At 68.5% G+C, this 14344-nt stretch overlaps 1 protein-coding gene across 2 annotated transcripts in view; it reads right to left on the minus strand.

The window, feature by feature from the left end:
- Window positions 1-668: 668 nt before the first annotated feature.
- The window catches only part of OSBPL5 (oxysterol binding protein like 5), a 46848-nt gene continuing 33172 nt past the window's right edge, over window positions 669-14344 (minus strand). For both annotated transcript variants that reach the window (XM_037517395.2, XM_037517396.2), the window contains exons 7-22: window positions 14148-14232; window positions 11414-11588; window positions 10810-11002; window positions 10020-10204; window positions 9480-9561; window positions 8486-8584; window positions 8044-8140; window positions 7056-7154; window positions 6491-6588; window positions 5959-6048; window positions 5731-5867; window positions 5214-5399; window positions 4925-5024; window positions 3592-3727; window positions 3006-3108; window positions 669-1372 (exon numbers count right to left, since the gene is read on the minus strand). In XM_037517395.2, the coding sequence (XP_037373292.1) occupies window positions 1234-1372; window positions 3006-3108; window positions 3592-3727; window positions 4925-5024; window positions 5214-5399; window positions 5731-5867; window positions 5959-6048; window positions 6491-6588; window positions 7056-7154; window positions 8044-8140; window positions 8486-8584; window positions 9480-9561; window positions 10020-10204; window positions 10810-11002; window positions 11414-11588; window positions 14148-14232 (2004 nt within the window). In that variant the 3' untranslated portion in view covers window positions 669-1233. The remainder of the gene's footprint in view (window positions 1373-3005; window positions 3109-3591; window positions 3728-4924; window positions 5025-5213; window positions 5400-5730; window positions 5868-5958; window positions 6049-6490; window positions 6589-7055; window positions 7155-8043; window positions 8141-8485; window positions 8585-9479; window positions 9562-10019; window positions 10205-10809; window positions 11003-11413; window positions 11589-14147; window positions 14233-14344) is intronic.

Genomic DNA, 14344 nt, shown 5'->3' on the forward strand with positions numbered 1-14344 from the left:
GTGTTTGGAGACAACACTGAATCCAGCAAAGCCTCTCAATCGTCCCCTTTACAATTAGTGTGCAATATACACAGGATGAAGAACAGTTTCCAAACCAAGCACCCGCCGGGGCCTGGGCCAGAGCGGCGGCATGGGGTGCCTGCGGACAGCGCTGCCCACCACCTGCCCCTCGCCCGCTCGTCCTCAGGGCGGCCCCATCTCTGCTGCGCGGCGTGGGGTCCCGCATCCCCTCCTAAGGGGCCTCCTGCGCCGCCAATGAGGACAGCCCCTCACTCTGGCTGGGGTGCTGTCACACACTCGTGCACACACGCCCACGTGCACCCCACCCCACACGCACACACCCCACATGCACACAAACCACCGCACACCCCACTCGCACACATCCCACACGCGCACACCTCACACGCACACACCCCACACGTGCACACCCCACTTGCGCACAAACCACCCTACATACCACACCCCACACACGCACACCCACATGTGCATAATCCACACGCACCCACCCCCCCACACCCCCATGCACACACCCCTCACGTGCACACCCCACACGCGCACACCCCACATGCGCACAAACCACCCTAACTACCACACCCCACACGCGCACACCCCTCAGGCGCACACCGCAGGCCCGATGGCCCCGCGAGCCAAGCCAGCCCATTACTGTAGTTGTGTTTATTACAAAAGTGTAAAACAGACAGAGCGCCATCAGTCTGAGCAAAGTGCTGGGCTGGGGCCTCTCTCCAGGCCAGGGTGCAGCCGCTGAGCCCCTGCGCACCCCTTGGCCGGGCCACCCCGGCTCCAGGGTGTGGGAAGAGGGTGGGTGGCCCGGGCTCCCGTCCAGACAGCACGAGGCAGAGTGAAGCCAGCGTCCGCAGAGCACCCCATCTCCGGAGCCCCCAGCGCTTCCCACCCCTGCTCCTTCCATGCTGCGGGCAGTGAAGCAGCCGGGCGCAGCCGGGCACAGCTGGGCAGGGTGTGCTGCGGGACACAGGGCATTTGGCTTGAGCATTAAGGCCGGTGCTGGGGGAGGGTCAGCAGGAGAAGAGGTGCCTCCCCAGAGGACCTGGGGCCCTAGGCACCCCCTGCTGGCCTCCTGCCTGCCACTGTGGGCCCCTCTGTCCCCCGAGGCCTGGCGGGCCTCTGCTCCGTGGGCGCTGAAAGTGCTGGGTGCCTGGGGGAGGGCTGGGCCGGTGAGTGTCAGGCGACGTCCCACGGCCCTCGGAAGGGCTCCTACTTGAGGATGTAGCTGGTGAGCAGCTGGCATGCCAGGAACACGCAGAGCAGGAACCAGGAGCGGGGGCTGTGCAGGAGTCCCGAGGCCGGCACCGGCCTGGCCCTGACCGTGCAGCTCAGCATGGCCGTGAGGTGCCTGCAAGGACAGGGCGGCTCAGGGGCGGCCCTCCGCTGGCCAAGGTGCAGGTGGTGACCCCAGGGTGCTGCTCAGACAGTGTGGTGACCCCCCCCTTGGGGCCTGGGCGCAGTGGAGGTGGGAGCTCACAGGGGGTGGGGGGGCTGGCCCTTAGTGACTTCGGGGCACAATTCCAGGAGGGAAGTCTGGGGGGGTGGCCTTGTACCCTCCCTCGCCACAGCGAAGAGCTAGGAGCTGCCCATAAAGCTACATGTTCAGTCCTCCTCCCTGCGCCCCAGGCGTGGCTGTGCGTGGAGAGGGGTCTTCACAGAGGCGCCTGAGGCGAAGTAGGGTCACGGGGCCCTGAGGGATGACCCTGGAGGACATGGGGAGGACACGCCTCTGCACGCCCAGGAGAGGCCTGAAGAGGACACCCCCGGCCCCCCTCAGGACGGGGACGCTCCTGTGTGGGACTTTGTCTGGCAGCCCCGAGAGCTACCCTCTGCCCTGCCCCCATCCTCCCAGGCCTGGACCCTCGGGTCCTATTTGTCTGGCCTGCAGAAGTTTCTGGCTGTTCTCCAGGTCACCTGCCTGCAGCAACCGCCCCCATGGCCAGGTTTGCTTTATAACCCCCTCTCCTCACCACCCCCCCCCGGCCATTTCCTTGGTCTCCTCAACCCCATCCCACCATCTCAGCCCCTCAGCCCCTCTGGCCTGTTCTCCTGAGCAACCCTCCGGTGTCTGCCACTCTTGTGACTCCTCCGCTTTCCGGTTCCAACTCCTGCCTGTCCATTGCACCCTCCTCCAGGAAGTCCTCCCAGACCACATAGACCATACCGCCCCCAAGTTGCCAAGAAGCCAGGCTCCCTTTCTCTTGGCCCCACACAGCTTTGCACTGGAGCAGACTATTCAAAGGTGTCTGTCCCCCACTCCCTGCCAAGGGTCTGGTGTGCCACAGGTACGGTGGGACACAGCAAGGACTTTCCTCTCCTGGGCTCCCGACGGGCCAGCGGCCAACACTTCTGAATGCTTGCTGGGTGTGACGCAGAGCACAGTCCTCTGTGCCCTCTTCATCCCACTGACTCTGCATCACCCCATTTATGGGGGGCAGACAGAGGTCGCCGTGAGCCCTGCATCCAGGGAGTCTGCACTGCACTGAGCCGAGCATGGCTTGAGCTGCCCATAGTGGCCTGCTCACCTCCGTGTCCTCTGTGGGGCCCACACTGCCCCCAGGGCCCCTGCCCGCCGGGTCAGAGGCAGCTCCTGGCAACTCACCTGCTCCCTGGGCTGCTCCCTGGGCAGGGCTGAGAATCCACCCTGCCGGTGCTGGGCCCGGGGCTTGGGGCTCAGGGGCCGCAGCTGCTGAGCAGCCCCCTCCACTGCCACCCGCTGCTCACCCACGGGGGTTCCGTTCTGCTCCTTCCTTCCCCGCCTGGCTCCTCCCCGGGCTCCTGCCATCTCCAGCCCAGTGTCTAGCAAGCACGGCCACTCGGTCCCCCCAAACACACTCCCTGTGGCCCCAGCCCCTGCAAAGCCCAGGTGGTCTTTTCCTGTCCCACCCGCAGCCCCACCCTTTGCAAGCCCTGGGGTTCTAGCTCCCCTGACACTCCAGGTGCCTGACCCCTGGGCCCCCGACCCACCCTCCTGGGCTTACCTGTGCAGCTCCTGCTGGGCCTCCCTGATGGACAGGATGGCCTCGTGCAGTGCCCGCAGCCGCTGCTCCTCCTTCCCGCACCGGGGGCACCGTCTCTCGCTCCCTGGGGGGTGGCACCCGGCATGGGCCCAGGGCACAGATTGGGGGAGGGAAGGGAGGGGTGTGGATGAGTGGGGCGTCCTGGAGCTGGCACGTGGGTCCCGGGACCACCCCCAGCTCAGCCAGGCCCCCCTCCCGTGAGCCTTAGGATGCAGTAGGACACACAGGGGCCTCTCGGGGGTGACCCCGGGTGCTGGTGTCTCAGGGAGCTGGGGGCAGAAATGGCCAGGTGGGGCGTGTCTCTGCAGAGGTGGGGACAAAGTGGGGGGCACAGGCAGGGCTGTGAGGACACCAAGCAGAGCCAGAGTGTCACGGAGGACAGTCACTGGCCAGCGCTGCCCAGCTGGGTGGGTGCAGGTGGGGACCCTCCCCACCCCCGTGTGCTCTGGGCTCAGGAAGGCACTGGTGGAGCCTGGAGCACGGTCGGGGTGGCAGGGGGCGCTGGGTGGAGCCCAGCGGGGACCCCGCTCCGGGGCTGTGGGCTCACCAGGAGGGAAGTCCCCGTCCTCATCCTCAGACAGCTCTGGGCAGGAGTCGGGCGTGGAGCCGCTGCTCTCGGTGACCTGGCTGTGGCCCGAGGGCTGGTCACTGGCCTTGCGGAGCTGCCGGCGGGGACCAGGCCCCTGGAAGGAGAGGAGCCGGTGGGCAGGGCCGTGCTGGGGCCAGCATGCAGAGGGGGGCTGGGCTCTGGGCGCAGAGGGGGCTGTCCGGCTGCCTGCCCTGGAGTCGCCCGCCCTGCCGGGCTCAGCTTTCTCCCTGGGACTAGACCGCGGAGCTGCTGCAGGGGCGGGCGGGTGGCAGGACCACACTTAGGCCCCTGGTGCCCGACATGATGGCAGGGGTGAGAGTGGCAGCGTCCCTGAGTTTGGCTTCCCATGGGCCGCCGGCCAGCGAATAGCCGGGGTCTGGCTCAAGGTCACCAGGGGAGGCGCCAGGGATGGGGAGCAGGGCTGTGGGCGCCGCCCCATGTCCCAGGGTCCCAGGACACACATCAGGCCCGTGTGACACTCAAGTGTGCCAGCAGGGGGGTCAGCGCTGGGTTGGGGGTGACAGCTGGGCCGGAGGTCAGAGCTGCTGGGATGGGGTGGCCGGGGCAGAGCTGAGACAGGTGAATTTGTAGGCTAACCAGCTGTGGCCAGCCTGGGGAGGTTTTGGGGTGGCGGGTCAGGCCAACCGGAGAGGCTGAGGAGGGGGAGGGAGGCTGAGAGGCCATCAGGTGGGCCAGAGCCATCGGGTCTGAGTCAGGCAGGGGGCTGCACCGTGGCAGGGGGTAGTTCCTGCTCACTGGCAAATCACGGAAAGTGTCCCCAGGGCCCCAGCAGCTGGAACCCGCAGCACCTGCAGTCAGGCCCCCTGGACCCTCGGTGTGGAGCTCCGGGGGGTGCTCCAGGCCTCCCCACAAATCTACGGGCTGGGGCTGTCTGGGAGGCCAATGGCCTCCGGCTCCTGGAGCTGTCCCTCCGCCTCCCTCACAGCTCCCCTACCCGCCCCAGGCCCTCTCTCTGCCCTTTGAGGACCTCCTCTCCGTGCGAACACTGGCTCCTCCTCTGCCTACCTCAGCCACCCTCACACTCCCTGCCTCAGTTTCCTTAGACGCAGAAGGACAGAGTGCTAGCACCATGGGGGCGTCTTTGCCCAGCAAAGGGCAGGTGCTGGGAGACCCCAGCACAGAATCCTGTGACTGCGGGTCCTGCAAATCCGGGGCCCCCGGGTGGAAGGCAGGGCAGGCAGGGCAGAGTGGGGAAGAAGAAGAGGCCGGGCAGGTGGGAGTGGGGGCGGGGGTCCACCCTGAGCCGAGCCCTGGGGCCCCAAGTGCTAACCTGGCGCCGGGGCCGGCCCGCGGCCTCCCGCTGCAGGGTGTGCAGGACCCCGTCCTGCTCGAACTGGGCGATGTCCTTCCGGGGGTCCCAGGGACTGTGGCTGAGGGTCCAGCAGGCGTCCGTGGGCAAGGGAAGTGGCCCCAGAGGTGGGACCCCATCGCACCCGGCCCCCCACCTCCCAGCCGCAGCCGGAACAGCCACAGGCAGGGCCCGCAGTGAGGGGATGGGATCCCACCCGGCCCTCCCCGGCCGGCTCCTCCGGGGAGCAGGACCCCGCGCCCGCCCTCACTTCTCGTGCAGGTAGCGCCACTCCTGGGCCGCGGGGTCCAGGCGGAAGAGCCGCGGCGCCCAGGGCGTGAGGGTCTGCTGGCGCTGGCGGGCCCGCAGCCGCTGCGCCTCCTCCAGAGCGAACTTCTCCTGCGTGGCCCTGTCCTGGTCGCCCTCGCCGATGGCCTTGGTCACGTGCTGCCAGAGCCTGGGGAGGCGCCCGCCCTGAGCTGGAGCCTGGGGCAGCCGCCCCTCGGCATGGAGGGGAGCCCCAGCACCCCCCGGTCACCCTCAGCGATGGGGGGCTCAGTGCCTCGCACGCCCTATCTCCGGGGGCTGCTCATTCACCCCCGCCAGGGCCCTGGCTGAGGAGCCGTGGGAGGCAGCTGCTCTTCCCCGGGCCCCCGGGCCTCCCGCGCCCGCCGGACCTGTGGCCTGCATGCGCAGCCCACTCGAGCCTCCACCCTGCCAGGACCGCCCTGGGCACGGGCCCACAGCACAGCCCTGCCCACCGGGGCGGGCGAGCGGCCGGGGCTCACCTCTCGGACTCCAGCTCCGTCTGCTCCTCCAACAGCACCGTGCTCCGCTTCAGCCTCTGCCCGCGGGCCTCCCCGCCGGGGTTCCAGAAGAGCTGGCTGCTGGCTTGCCCCTCCTCCCTGATAAACACTTCCCTGTCCTGCATGACGGCCTGTGGGGTCAGGGGGCCGGCCCCCAGGCCTTCAGGTGCCCGGGGTCCCGCCCGCCCCCGCCTGAGGGCACCCTCTTACCCAGTGTCCCGAGAGCCGCGCCAGTACCTCCTCCCCCGACGTGATCTTGCCCGAGATCTGGTTGATGCTGGTGCTGCCCCCAAAGAAGGGCTGGGGGACACACCCGAGAAGGAGGCCGTGAGGGGCAGAGGCTCTCCAGGGGCCCCACGGCCTCAGGGAGCAGGGAGGAGGCCCGTCCTGGAGGTGCACCTCGTGGGTCATGGGGTGCCCCCCACGGGCGTGTGGGCTCTCAGCTCTGTGTGGGAGCCGGCTGGGACGGCCGCGTGGAGGAGGTCCCTCTCGCCGGCGGCCCGCCAGAGCCCAGGACGCGGAGGCCCCTCCAGCGTCCGCCGGGCAAGGGGTGTGCCCTGTCCTGCCACGTGGCCTGCGGGCGGCCCCTACCCTCGGTGGACCTGCTGTATCAGTGCGACTGCTGGGGAAGCCATCTGGGGGCAGAGGAGGGTGGGAGGGGATCCCCAAGACCTGGCTCCTGCCCTGCCTGAGGCCCCTCTCTCAGGCCCTCTTGGTGCCAGGGGTGTCGCGTGAGTGCTACCTTGAGCTTGAACTCCAGCTCTGCCTGGAGGCTGCTCTTCCGGCATTCGATGGTCACGGTGCCGCCCAGCTCCATGGTCATCGTGCCGTACAGGATCCCTGGGACACAGTGCTGGGGGTCAGGGGGCCCGTCCCTGCCGAGCCCTGGCCCTGCTGAGCCCCGACCCAGCTCGGGACTCCTGGGGGGACTGTGTCAGAGCCAGCGTGAGTAACAGCGGGTGCTGCAGAGAGCGGGGTGAGGGTGGGTGAGAACGTTGTAAGTTCTGCTCGAGGTCTGGGCAAACCTAAAACCACCATCACCATCACAAAAGAAACCAGGGCTTGGCACCTGACAGTGAGATTCGAGAGACACAGAGATAGACCTAGAGGCAGCTTCGGGGAGGAGCCTGCTGTGTCACCCACAGGCAGACGCAGCGGGGCAACCGCCAAGGAGCCAGGAGGTGGACGGGCTTTCAGAGAGGGGGGCTCCGCCGGCATTGCACCCCCGCCGGTGCCGCGGGCGGGTGAGGGGAGGCACAGAGACCTTCAGAGAAAGGCGCACCGACGCGCGCCCTGGGGGGGCTCACCTTTGCAGTGGGCGTAGGGCATGGTGAGCGAGTACTCCTCCCCGAGGCCCGGGAAGGTGAGCGTGGCCTTGCCGTCCAGCAGCGCCGACAGCGAGTTCCCTGCGGAGGGGACGGCCGGGCGGTGAGCGCAGACAGGCCTGGGCCGGGCGCTCACGCCCCAAGCCACAGGGGACGAACCCTCTTCGGACAGGCGGACGGCATGAGCTCGGCCGTCCCGCGGGGGGCGCAAGGGTGGCCGCCTCGCCACCTCATCCCCGAGCCTTGGGCGCTGCAGGGGCCCGTCCAGGTGGCCCGTGCCCGGTCCCGAGCGTGAGCGCCACCGGTGAGCCTCCATTTCGGTTTCTAGACCAGGGGCTCCCCAGTAGAGGCTGCGGACCATTTCAGGCCAGCCCAGGCCCGGCTCTGATTCAAGCCCCCCAGGCCCCGCCGCGTCGGGGCAGGGGCCGCAGCCGCAGCCAGGGACCGGCGCGGGGAGCACGGCGTGGAAGGCGGCTGACGCGGGCGCCTCTGCAGACCAGGGGCGCGGAGGTGCTCGCGGCTTCCCTGCGCGCCGAGAAGGGATAAACAGGGCAGGGCGGGAAGAGGAAACAGCCCTGAAGCCCTGGTGCAGCTCCAAGGGGTGCTGCCCTGGGACTTTCCCTGCGCAGCAGAGGCGCCTCCCGCCGCAGACCTGCCCAGGCCAGAGCCCAGGCACCTTCCTCTGGCTCACGTGACTGATTTAAAGCCCTGTGGTGGGGCGCCCCTTCGGCGCCCTGAGTCTGTGCTGTCTCCAGTGTCTTGGGGCGCCTCACCCCCTGCAGACAGCGCCCACTCCTGGGGGGAGGGTGGTGGGAGGGGCCTTGGGCGGCCCTGCCCGGCTGCGGGGTTCGGCGCTTGCACCCACGTGGTCCCCGACCAGGAGGGGCGGAGGGGCGCCATCAACCAGCACCCGGGCCTGGCGGCAGGCCCAGGCCCCGTCCCGGCACCTCGGCCCGGCCGCGCCCCTCACCGTAGAAGCGGGACTTGGCTGTGACGCTGCCGCTGATGCAGAAGCCGTCCTTCCGGTTGCTGACGTGGAAGGCGGACACCGGCGGGTGGTGGGACACCTGCGGGTGCGGAGGTGGCTCCCGAAATGGCCCCAGAGCGGGTAGCCGGAGGGGAGCCCTCTCCCCAGGAGAAGCCCCCTCCTCGCCCCCCGAGCAGACGGGAATCCCCGTGTCACTCCTAGGAGTGTCCCTAGGGAATCGGGGTGCACTGATCTTCTCCCCGAGGGGCCCCTCTGCTGTCACAGCTGCTGCGCCGCGTCTGCACCTGGGAGCACCCCCCTGGCACTGGGGGCAGGGAGCGCCTCATATCGCCCCAGGAGGACCCGGCAAGAAATGTGCCAGGGCCCCAGACCAGCAAGGGCCCCGGCCTCACAGGGTCAGATCCCCCCCCCCGGGCGGCCTTGCCTGCTCCGCGATGTAGAAGGTGTGGCTGTCTGTCTGGGGGTGGAACCAGCAGCAGCGGAAGGTCTCCCCCAGAATGGGGTTGTAGGGCTTCTTGATCCCCTGCAGGAGACGAGCAGAGAGCCTGTGTGAGGAACTCGGAGCGCGGAGGCCCCTGGGCGGGCGGTGGACAGAGGACGGCGGGGGATGGCCGCAGCGCCCTCGCAGGGAGGGTCTCTACAAGAGCCTCTCAGAACCGCGCTTGCTGGGGCTTTCCTTGCCGGGGGCTTACGCGCCGGGGGCAGCAGGAGAGGACTGTGTCCGCCTCTTGGCGTGTGGGGGTCATGAGGCCCCGACAGGCCACGCACACCCAGGACGTGGGCAGGCAGCCTTCCCATTACCTTAGCTCTGCGGCCTCCGGCCTTCCCAGCCGCGCCCCGCTCCGCTTCAGCCACCTTACCCTCTCTCTGCTGCCCCGCGGCTCAGGTCCGTCCCCAGCCCCGCTGGAGAGCCCCCCACCTGCCTGCAGTCCAGCTCAGCGCCCCCTGAGATCTCAGGCAGCGGGGTCCCCTCTCGTGCCTCCTCTCTCTGCCCTCACTGTGTCGCTGGTGTGTGTGCGGGGGCCTCCCCCGACGGCAGCCTCTGAGCGCAGCGTACCCCAGAGTCTGCACACGGGCCAGCAGCCCGAGAGGCTGTTAGGGTCTGTCTTGGAGCTGACCCTGCAGCCTCACTGCCCTGCCGCCACAGCCTCTGCATAGAGCCTCCTCCTCTGAGAAGACCTCCCAGAGAGCCCCTCTGCGCCCCCCACGGGGCTTGCTGGTGGGGTTGGGCGTGCACCCCGCACGGCGCCCGCCTGCCCAGGGCTGGGCAGGGCTGGACCTGGCTGGACTCCCCCCGTCTGAGATCTTGGAGCTGCCCCCACCCCTGAGGGCCAGGGACACCTTTGGGGGCCCTTAGGACCCCGTGGAGCGGTGTGGGCAGGGCTGGCCAGGCCGGGGCGGGGAGCAGGGCGTCTCACCTTGGGCTTCTTGTAGAAGCCTGACAGGTACCAGCGCAGCACGAGCTGCATGCGGCGGCAGGCGTCTTCCTCGCGGGCCGCCCTGGGAAGGAGCGGGGCTTCGGCTCCAGGTGGGGCTCAGGGCCACCGCGCCCCAGCCTCGGCTCCTTTCCACTCAGCTGGGAACAAGCGCTGGGCCCCTCCTGTCCCCCCCGGGCAACGCCAACCTCCAGCCCCCCGGACCAGGGAGTCTCCCGCTGGGTCAGGGGGCCGGGGCTGGAGCCGCTCCTCCGGGAAGGCGGGTGCAGCCGCGTGGATTCTCAGCCCGCAGCCCCTCTGCCAGTCCCTGCGTCCTGCTGGGCTCCCCGTGAGGGCACCCACACCAGAGCTCAGGGCTCGGGGTTCCAGAGCTGACCCCACGCTCAACCCTAAACTTGGAGGGCGCCGAACTCGTGGGACACGGGCCCTCCCCGCTCTGCCCCCTTCCCCAGGCTGGCCTCGGGCGCGGCTCCTGGGGGCACGGGACGGGGGACCCGCCGGGACCCGCCGGCGCCCGCGCACCTGGAGAGCAGGTCGGCGTGGTAGTAGTAGTCCGAGAGCTTGTCCAGGAAGGAGCGGGGCTCCAGGACGAAGGTGGGCAGCACCACGCGGGACAGGTCCATGCCGGGCCGCAGCTGCCTCAGCAGCACCCACAGCAGGCTCTTGTTCTCCTCGGACACCGTCTCCACCTGGGACGCCTCGCCCAGCTGCCGGCAGGGGCCGCGGTCAGGGCCTCGCCTGCGCGGTCCCCGGGCCCCGGGTCCGTCGGGGCAGGCGTGATGGGAGGCGGGGCCGCCTTGACCCGCCCCCTTGACAGGCTGCCCCCCCACCGCGCCTCAGGAGCCGGTCTCGCCCCACCTGACCCCTGCCCTCCCGGCTCATGTCCCCACTCCAGCCCCCCGCCAGAGGGCTGCCCCCGGCCCGGGCCGGCTTCCTTGCCAGCGGGCCTTCCCCCTGCAGCGCCAGCCCCGGAGGTTGGTGTCTCCCCGCCTGGGACCTGCCGCCGCCCAGACGGGTCCCGAACTCCGACCCGGCCCTCCCCGGGGCCTGCGGCAGCCCTCCACGCTCTTCCAACATGGCTCTTCCCAGGGGGTCCCGGCTCCTACCTCTCCCCCGGGGCCCTCCGCGAGCCCCACCTAAGGCCTCCTGAGCCTCCCCACACGCTCGGCCTGAGCCCTCGACCCCCTCCCTGCCCCCCAGGTCCCCCCACCTCACCCTCCCCGTCCCCAGGGGCCGGGCATGCAGACCCCCGCGCTGCCAAGGTGCGCCGAGGTGCGGGCCGGGCCGGGCCGGGCCTGCACGGGGCTCTCACCTGCCCCAGCTCCTCGTGCGCCTGCTCCACGTACGTGGTCCCGCCGGGCCCCGGGCCCCCCGTGGCCTCCGACTGGTCGCTGCCGCTCCCTGCCCTGCGGCCGTGCTCCTGGGGCTCGGCGTCCGACTCCTCGGCGTTCTCTCTCTCCGACTTGTCCGAGAAGGCGTCGTTCTCCATGGAGGACCCGGTCAGTCTGGGCAGCAGGGGTGGCCGTGGGTCCCTGGGTAAGGGGAGGCCCGGGCACCACATCCAGGGGACCCCCACCCAGGGCACCTACATGCCTCTGCACCTGCACCCCCACCCTGGCATGCTCTCACTCTGGGACACCCCAGGCCTTGCACTCTCCACCAGCCCGGGCACCCCCAACCCGGGCACCCCAAACACATCCTTGGTTTGACCCCCTCAGCGCCGCCCCGGGCACTGTTGGCAGTGCAGAGATGACACAGGTGCGGGCCCGGGTGGGGGGCAGCCCGCTCCTGGCCCCGGCGGTGTAAGCCCCCCGCAACGGGAGGCTCCCGTGCCAGCGCTGAGCTCTGGGGCCGCCGCCTGGCGGGAAGCCCAGCTTCCCGGAGGGGCTGACGATGCCTGCTGCGCCCCCACTCACGGGAACAGGTCCTGGTCGGCGTGGAGGGTGGCCGAGGGGGGCAGCCCGCACAGCGAGGAGGGCGACGCGTCGGGCGAGGACCCTGGCTCCCCGTCACGGCCCTGCCTGCAGGTGCTGAGGCGCAGGAGGCTGGAGCAGCGCAGGGCCAGCTCCAGAGCGTCCAGCCAGCAGCGACCTGGGGGGACACCGGGGTGAGGCCTGCCCTGTCCCGGGGCCCCGCTTCACCCCACTCCCTCCTCCTGGCGGTCCTCTCCTCCTCTCCCCTCAGCCTGTGCTCACCTAGAGACGCCCTTGCCGCGCCAGCAAGCTCCACCTTGTCCTGACCTTCAGGACCTTCAGGACAAGGCGTGCACGCGACAGCCCCGCTTCCCAGGGATGCCCGCCTGCGTGCAGGGCGCTCGGGGCGCGGCCGCGGTGTGTTCCCCCGCGGCACAGCACAGGCAGGACGTGTCACAGCTGGGGCGCGTTACCGGCGGGGCGTGTATGTTACAGGCGGGCATGTTACATGTAGGCCGTGGTGTATGTTAAGGCGGGGCGTGTTACAGGCGTGGCGTATGTTACAGGTGGGGCATGTATGGTACAGGCGGGCGTGTTACAGGCGTGGCATATGTTACAGGTGGGGCATGTTACAGGCGGGCATGTATGGTACAGGTGGGGCGTGTTACAGGCGTTGCGTATGTTACAGGTGGGGCATGTTACAGGCGGGGCATGTATGGTACAGGCGGGGCATGTTACAGGTGGGGCATGGTGTATGTTACAGGTGGAGCGTGTATGTTACAGGCGGGGCATGTATGGTATAGGCGGGCGTGTTACAGGTGGGGCGTGGTGTATGTTACAGGTGGAGCGTGTATGTTACAGGCGGGGCATGTATGGTACAGGCGGGGCGTGTTACAGGTGGGGCGTGTGTGTTACAGACAGGCTGTATGTTATAGGCGGGGCGTGTTACAGGCGGGGCACGTTACAGGGGGGGCTTGTTAGGCGGGGCCAAGCAGGACGGCCGTGACCCTTGGCACATGCTAGCGGACTCGGCCTGCGCTCCACCCAGAGCTGCGTGTTCTCCTCGTGGAGCTGGGAGGCGGCCTTTCCGGTGGAACTGCTGGCCAGGGTCGTGGTGGGCCTGGGGGGGCTCCCGCTCACCCAAAGACTGAGCAGGCGGGTGGGTGGCAGGCTCGCGGGGACAAGCCCCAGGAGAGCCCTGTGGTAGGGCTGACCAAGGTCGGAGGTGCTTCTGGTGTCAGAACAGCTGTGGGGTGGTGACGGCGCGGGTGAGATGGGCTGGGGGCGCAGGTCGACCACGGGCAGAGCCACTTCCGGTCCCTAGCCCTTGTCCCGAGCTGGGGACCCCGGTGGGCTACAGCAGCACTGCCTGCATGCCCCGGGGGTGCTGAGAGCTGTGGGGACATGTCCACCCAGGTGACCTGGGGCCTGCATGTGTCACTGACACTCACAAGAGCATCTGTACCGATGTATTATTTAGCATATTTAGAGAAAGGTTTGGGGAGTCTGGGGGGCTGAAGGCTCTTCACTTCACTTCTGTGAGTTCTTTCCCCAACTTTGAAAGCCCTGGGGTCCTGTGTCCCTCGGGCCTGGCATCAGGAGGATGAAGTGGGAATCTCAGGGGAGTTGGAGGGTTTGCAGGGATGGCAACCTCTGGTTTTCATAGAGACCCCTGGGTTCCCGTTGGGGGTCACTATAGGCTGGGCTGGAGTTGGACATTCACGGGGGCAGAACTGGGGTGGGTGTGGGAGCAGCAAGCAGGCAAAATCTGGGAAACCCACTCTAGGAATGGGGCCAGGGCCTGAACACATTATACATCCTGGAATTTATTCATCCTTTGAGCCTGTTTCCAGGCTTCCTCCTCCAGGAAGTCCACCCTGATACGCACAGGGACCCAGGACATCTTTGTTCCCCGATCACACCCCCCCCCAACTCCATCGGGGTTTATTTAGCTCATGCATCGGCCGAATTGGCGCCATGTGATGGCTTACTGCTTGTCCCCCTCCAAGACTGAAGCTCAAGACAGCTGGTACTGCCCGTGGGGCCTGGCACGGAGCGGGGACAGGCAAAGGAGGTGGACAGAACTGGGCCCAGGACAGCCCCAGGGAGTGAGGACGCTGGGTCTGAGCACCAGAGGACGGCGTAACACCATCAGGAGACGGGGCAGGGTGAGACTGGAGTCCCGCGGTCAGGCCAGGCTGCCTTAGGCGGGGCCCTAAGGTGCCACCATGGACCAGAGGGAGCAGGAGCCTCTCACCCAGCTCCCCGAGGGGTCCCCAGGCGCCTCCCTGATGCGGACAGCAGCAGCTGCATTTACTCCGAGCAGCCACCGGAGGGAGCGCCAACAGCGTGTCAGCCGCCGGGGGACTCCAGATTCCCACCCAGCGCTTGCTGGCCTTTGTCTGTGCCTCAGTTTCCTCATCTGTCAAGTGTGGATGGCAACGGTGCAGCCTATTGGTCCAATGTGCCTGGTGCTCAGCAATTGTTAATGAGTTGCTCTACATAAAAAGGCCATGGGATTGCGTCACCGGGGAGACGTAAGTGACGCAGAGACTTGCATTTGCCCTGGGACACCGAGGCTCAGAGCGGGGCCTGCTGGTCCTGGGCTTGTCCCGTGATGCCAGGTGGTCTCCGTGGAGGTGGCGGAGGGTCTGAACCAGAGAGCAGGCCCCTGGTCTACAGCTTCTGGGGGGGTTCAGGTGGGGTCCCGGGGGGCAGCAGAACAGGCACAACTCACCGTCTGACTCGGAGGCGGCCCTGAAGATCAGGTAGCTGCTGGGAAGGGGCTGCGTGATGGATCCCACACTCTCCCCCTTGGGGCCCTGGAGAGGCAGAGACGGGGGTCACTGGCGGGACATGGGGGACGGGTGGGTGCAAACACGGGGTGAACTGGCAGACCCCCACACAGACACACAAGGCTCTTCTGGGACCCCC

Source organism: Talpa occidentalis, unplaced genomic scaffold, assembly GCF_014898055.3.
Source record: "Talpa occidentalis isolate TD23 unplaced genomic scaffold, MPIMG_talOcc4v2.1 talOcc4.17, whole genome shotgun sequence".
NCBI lineage: Eukaryota > Metazoa > Chordata > Mammalia > Eulipotyphla > Talpidae > Talpa > Talpa occidentalis.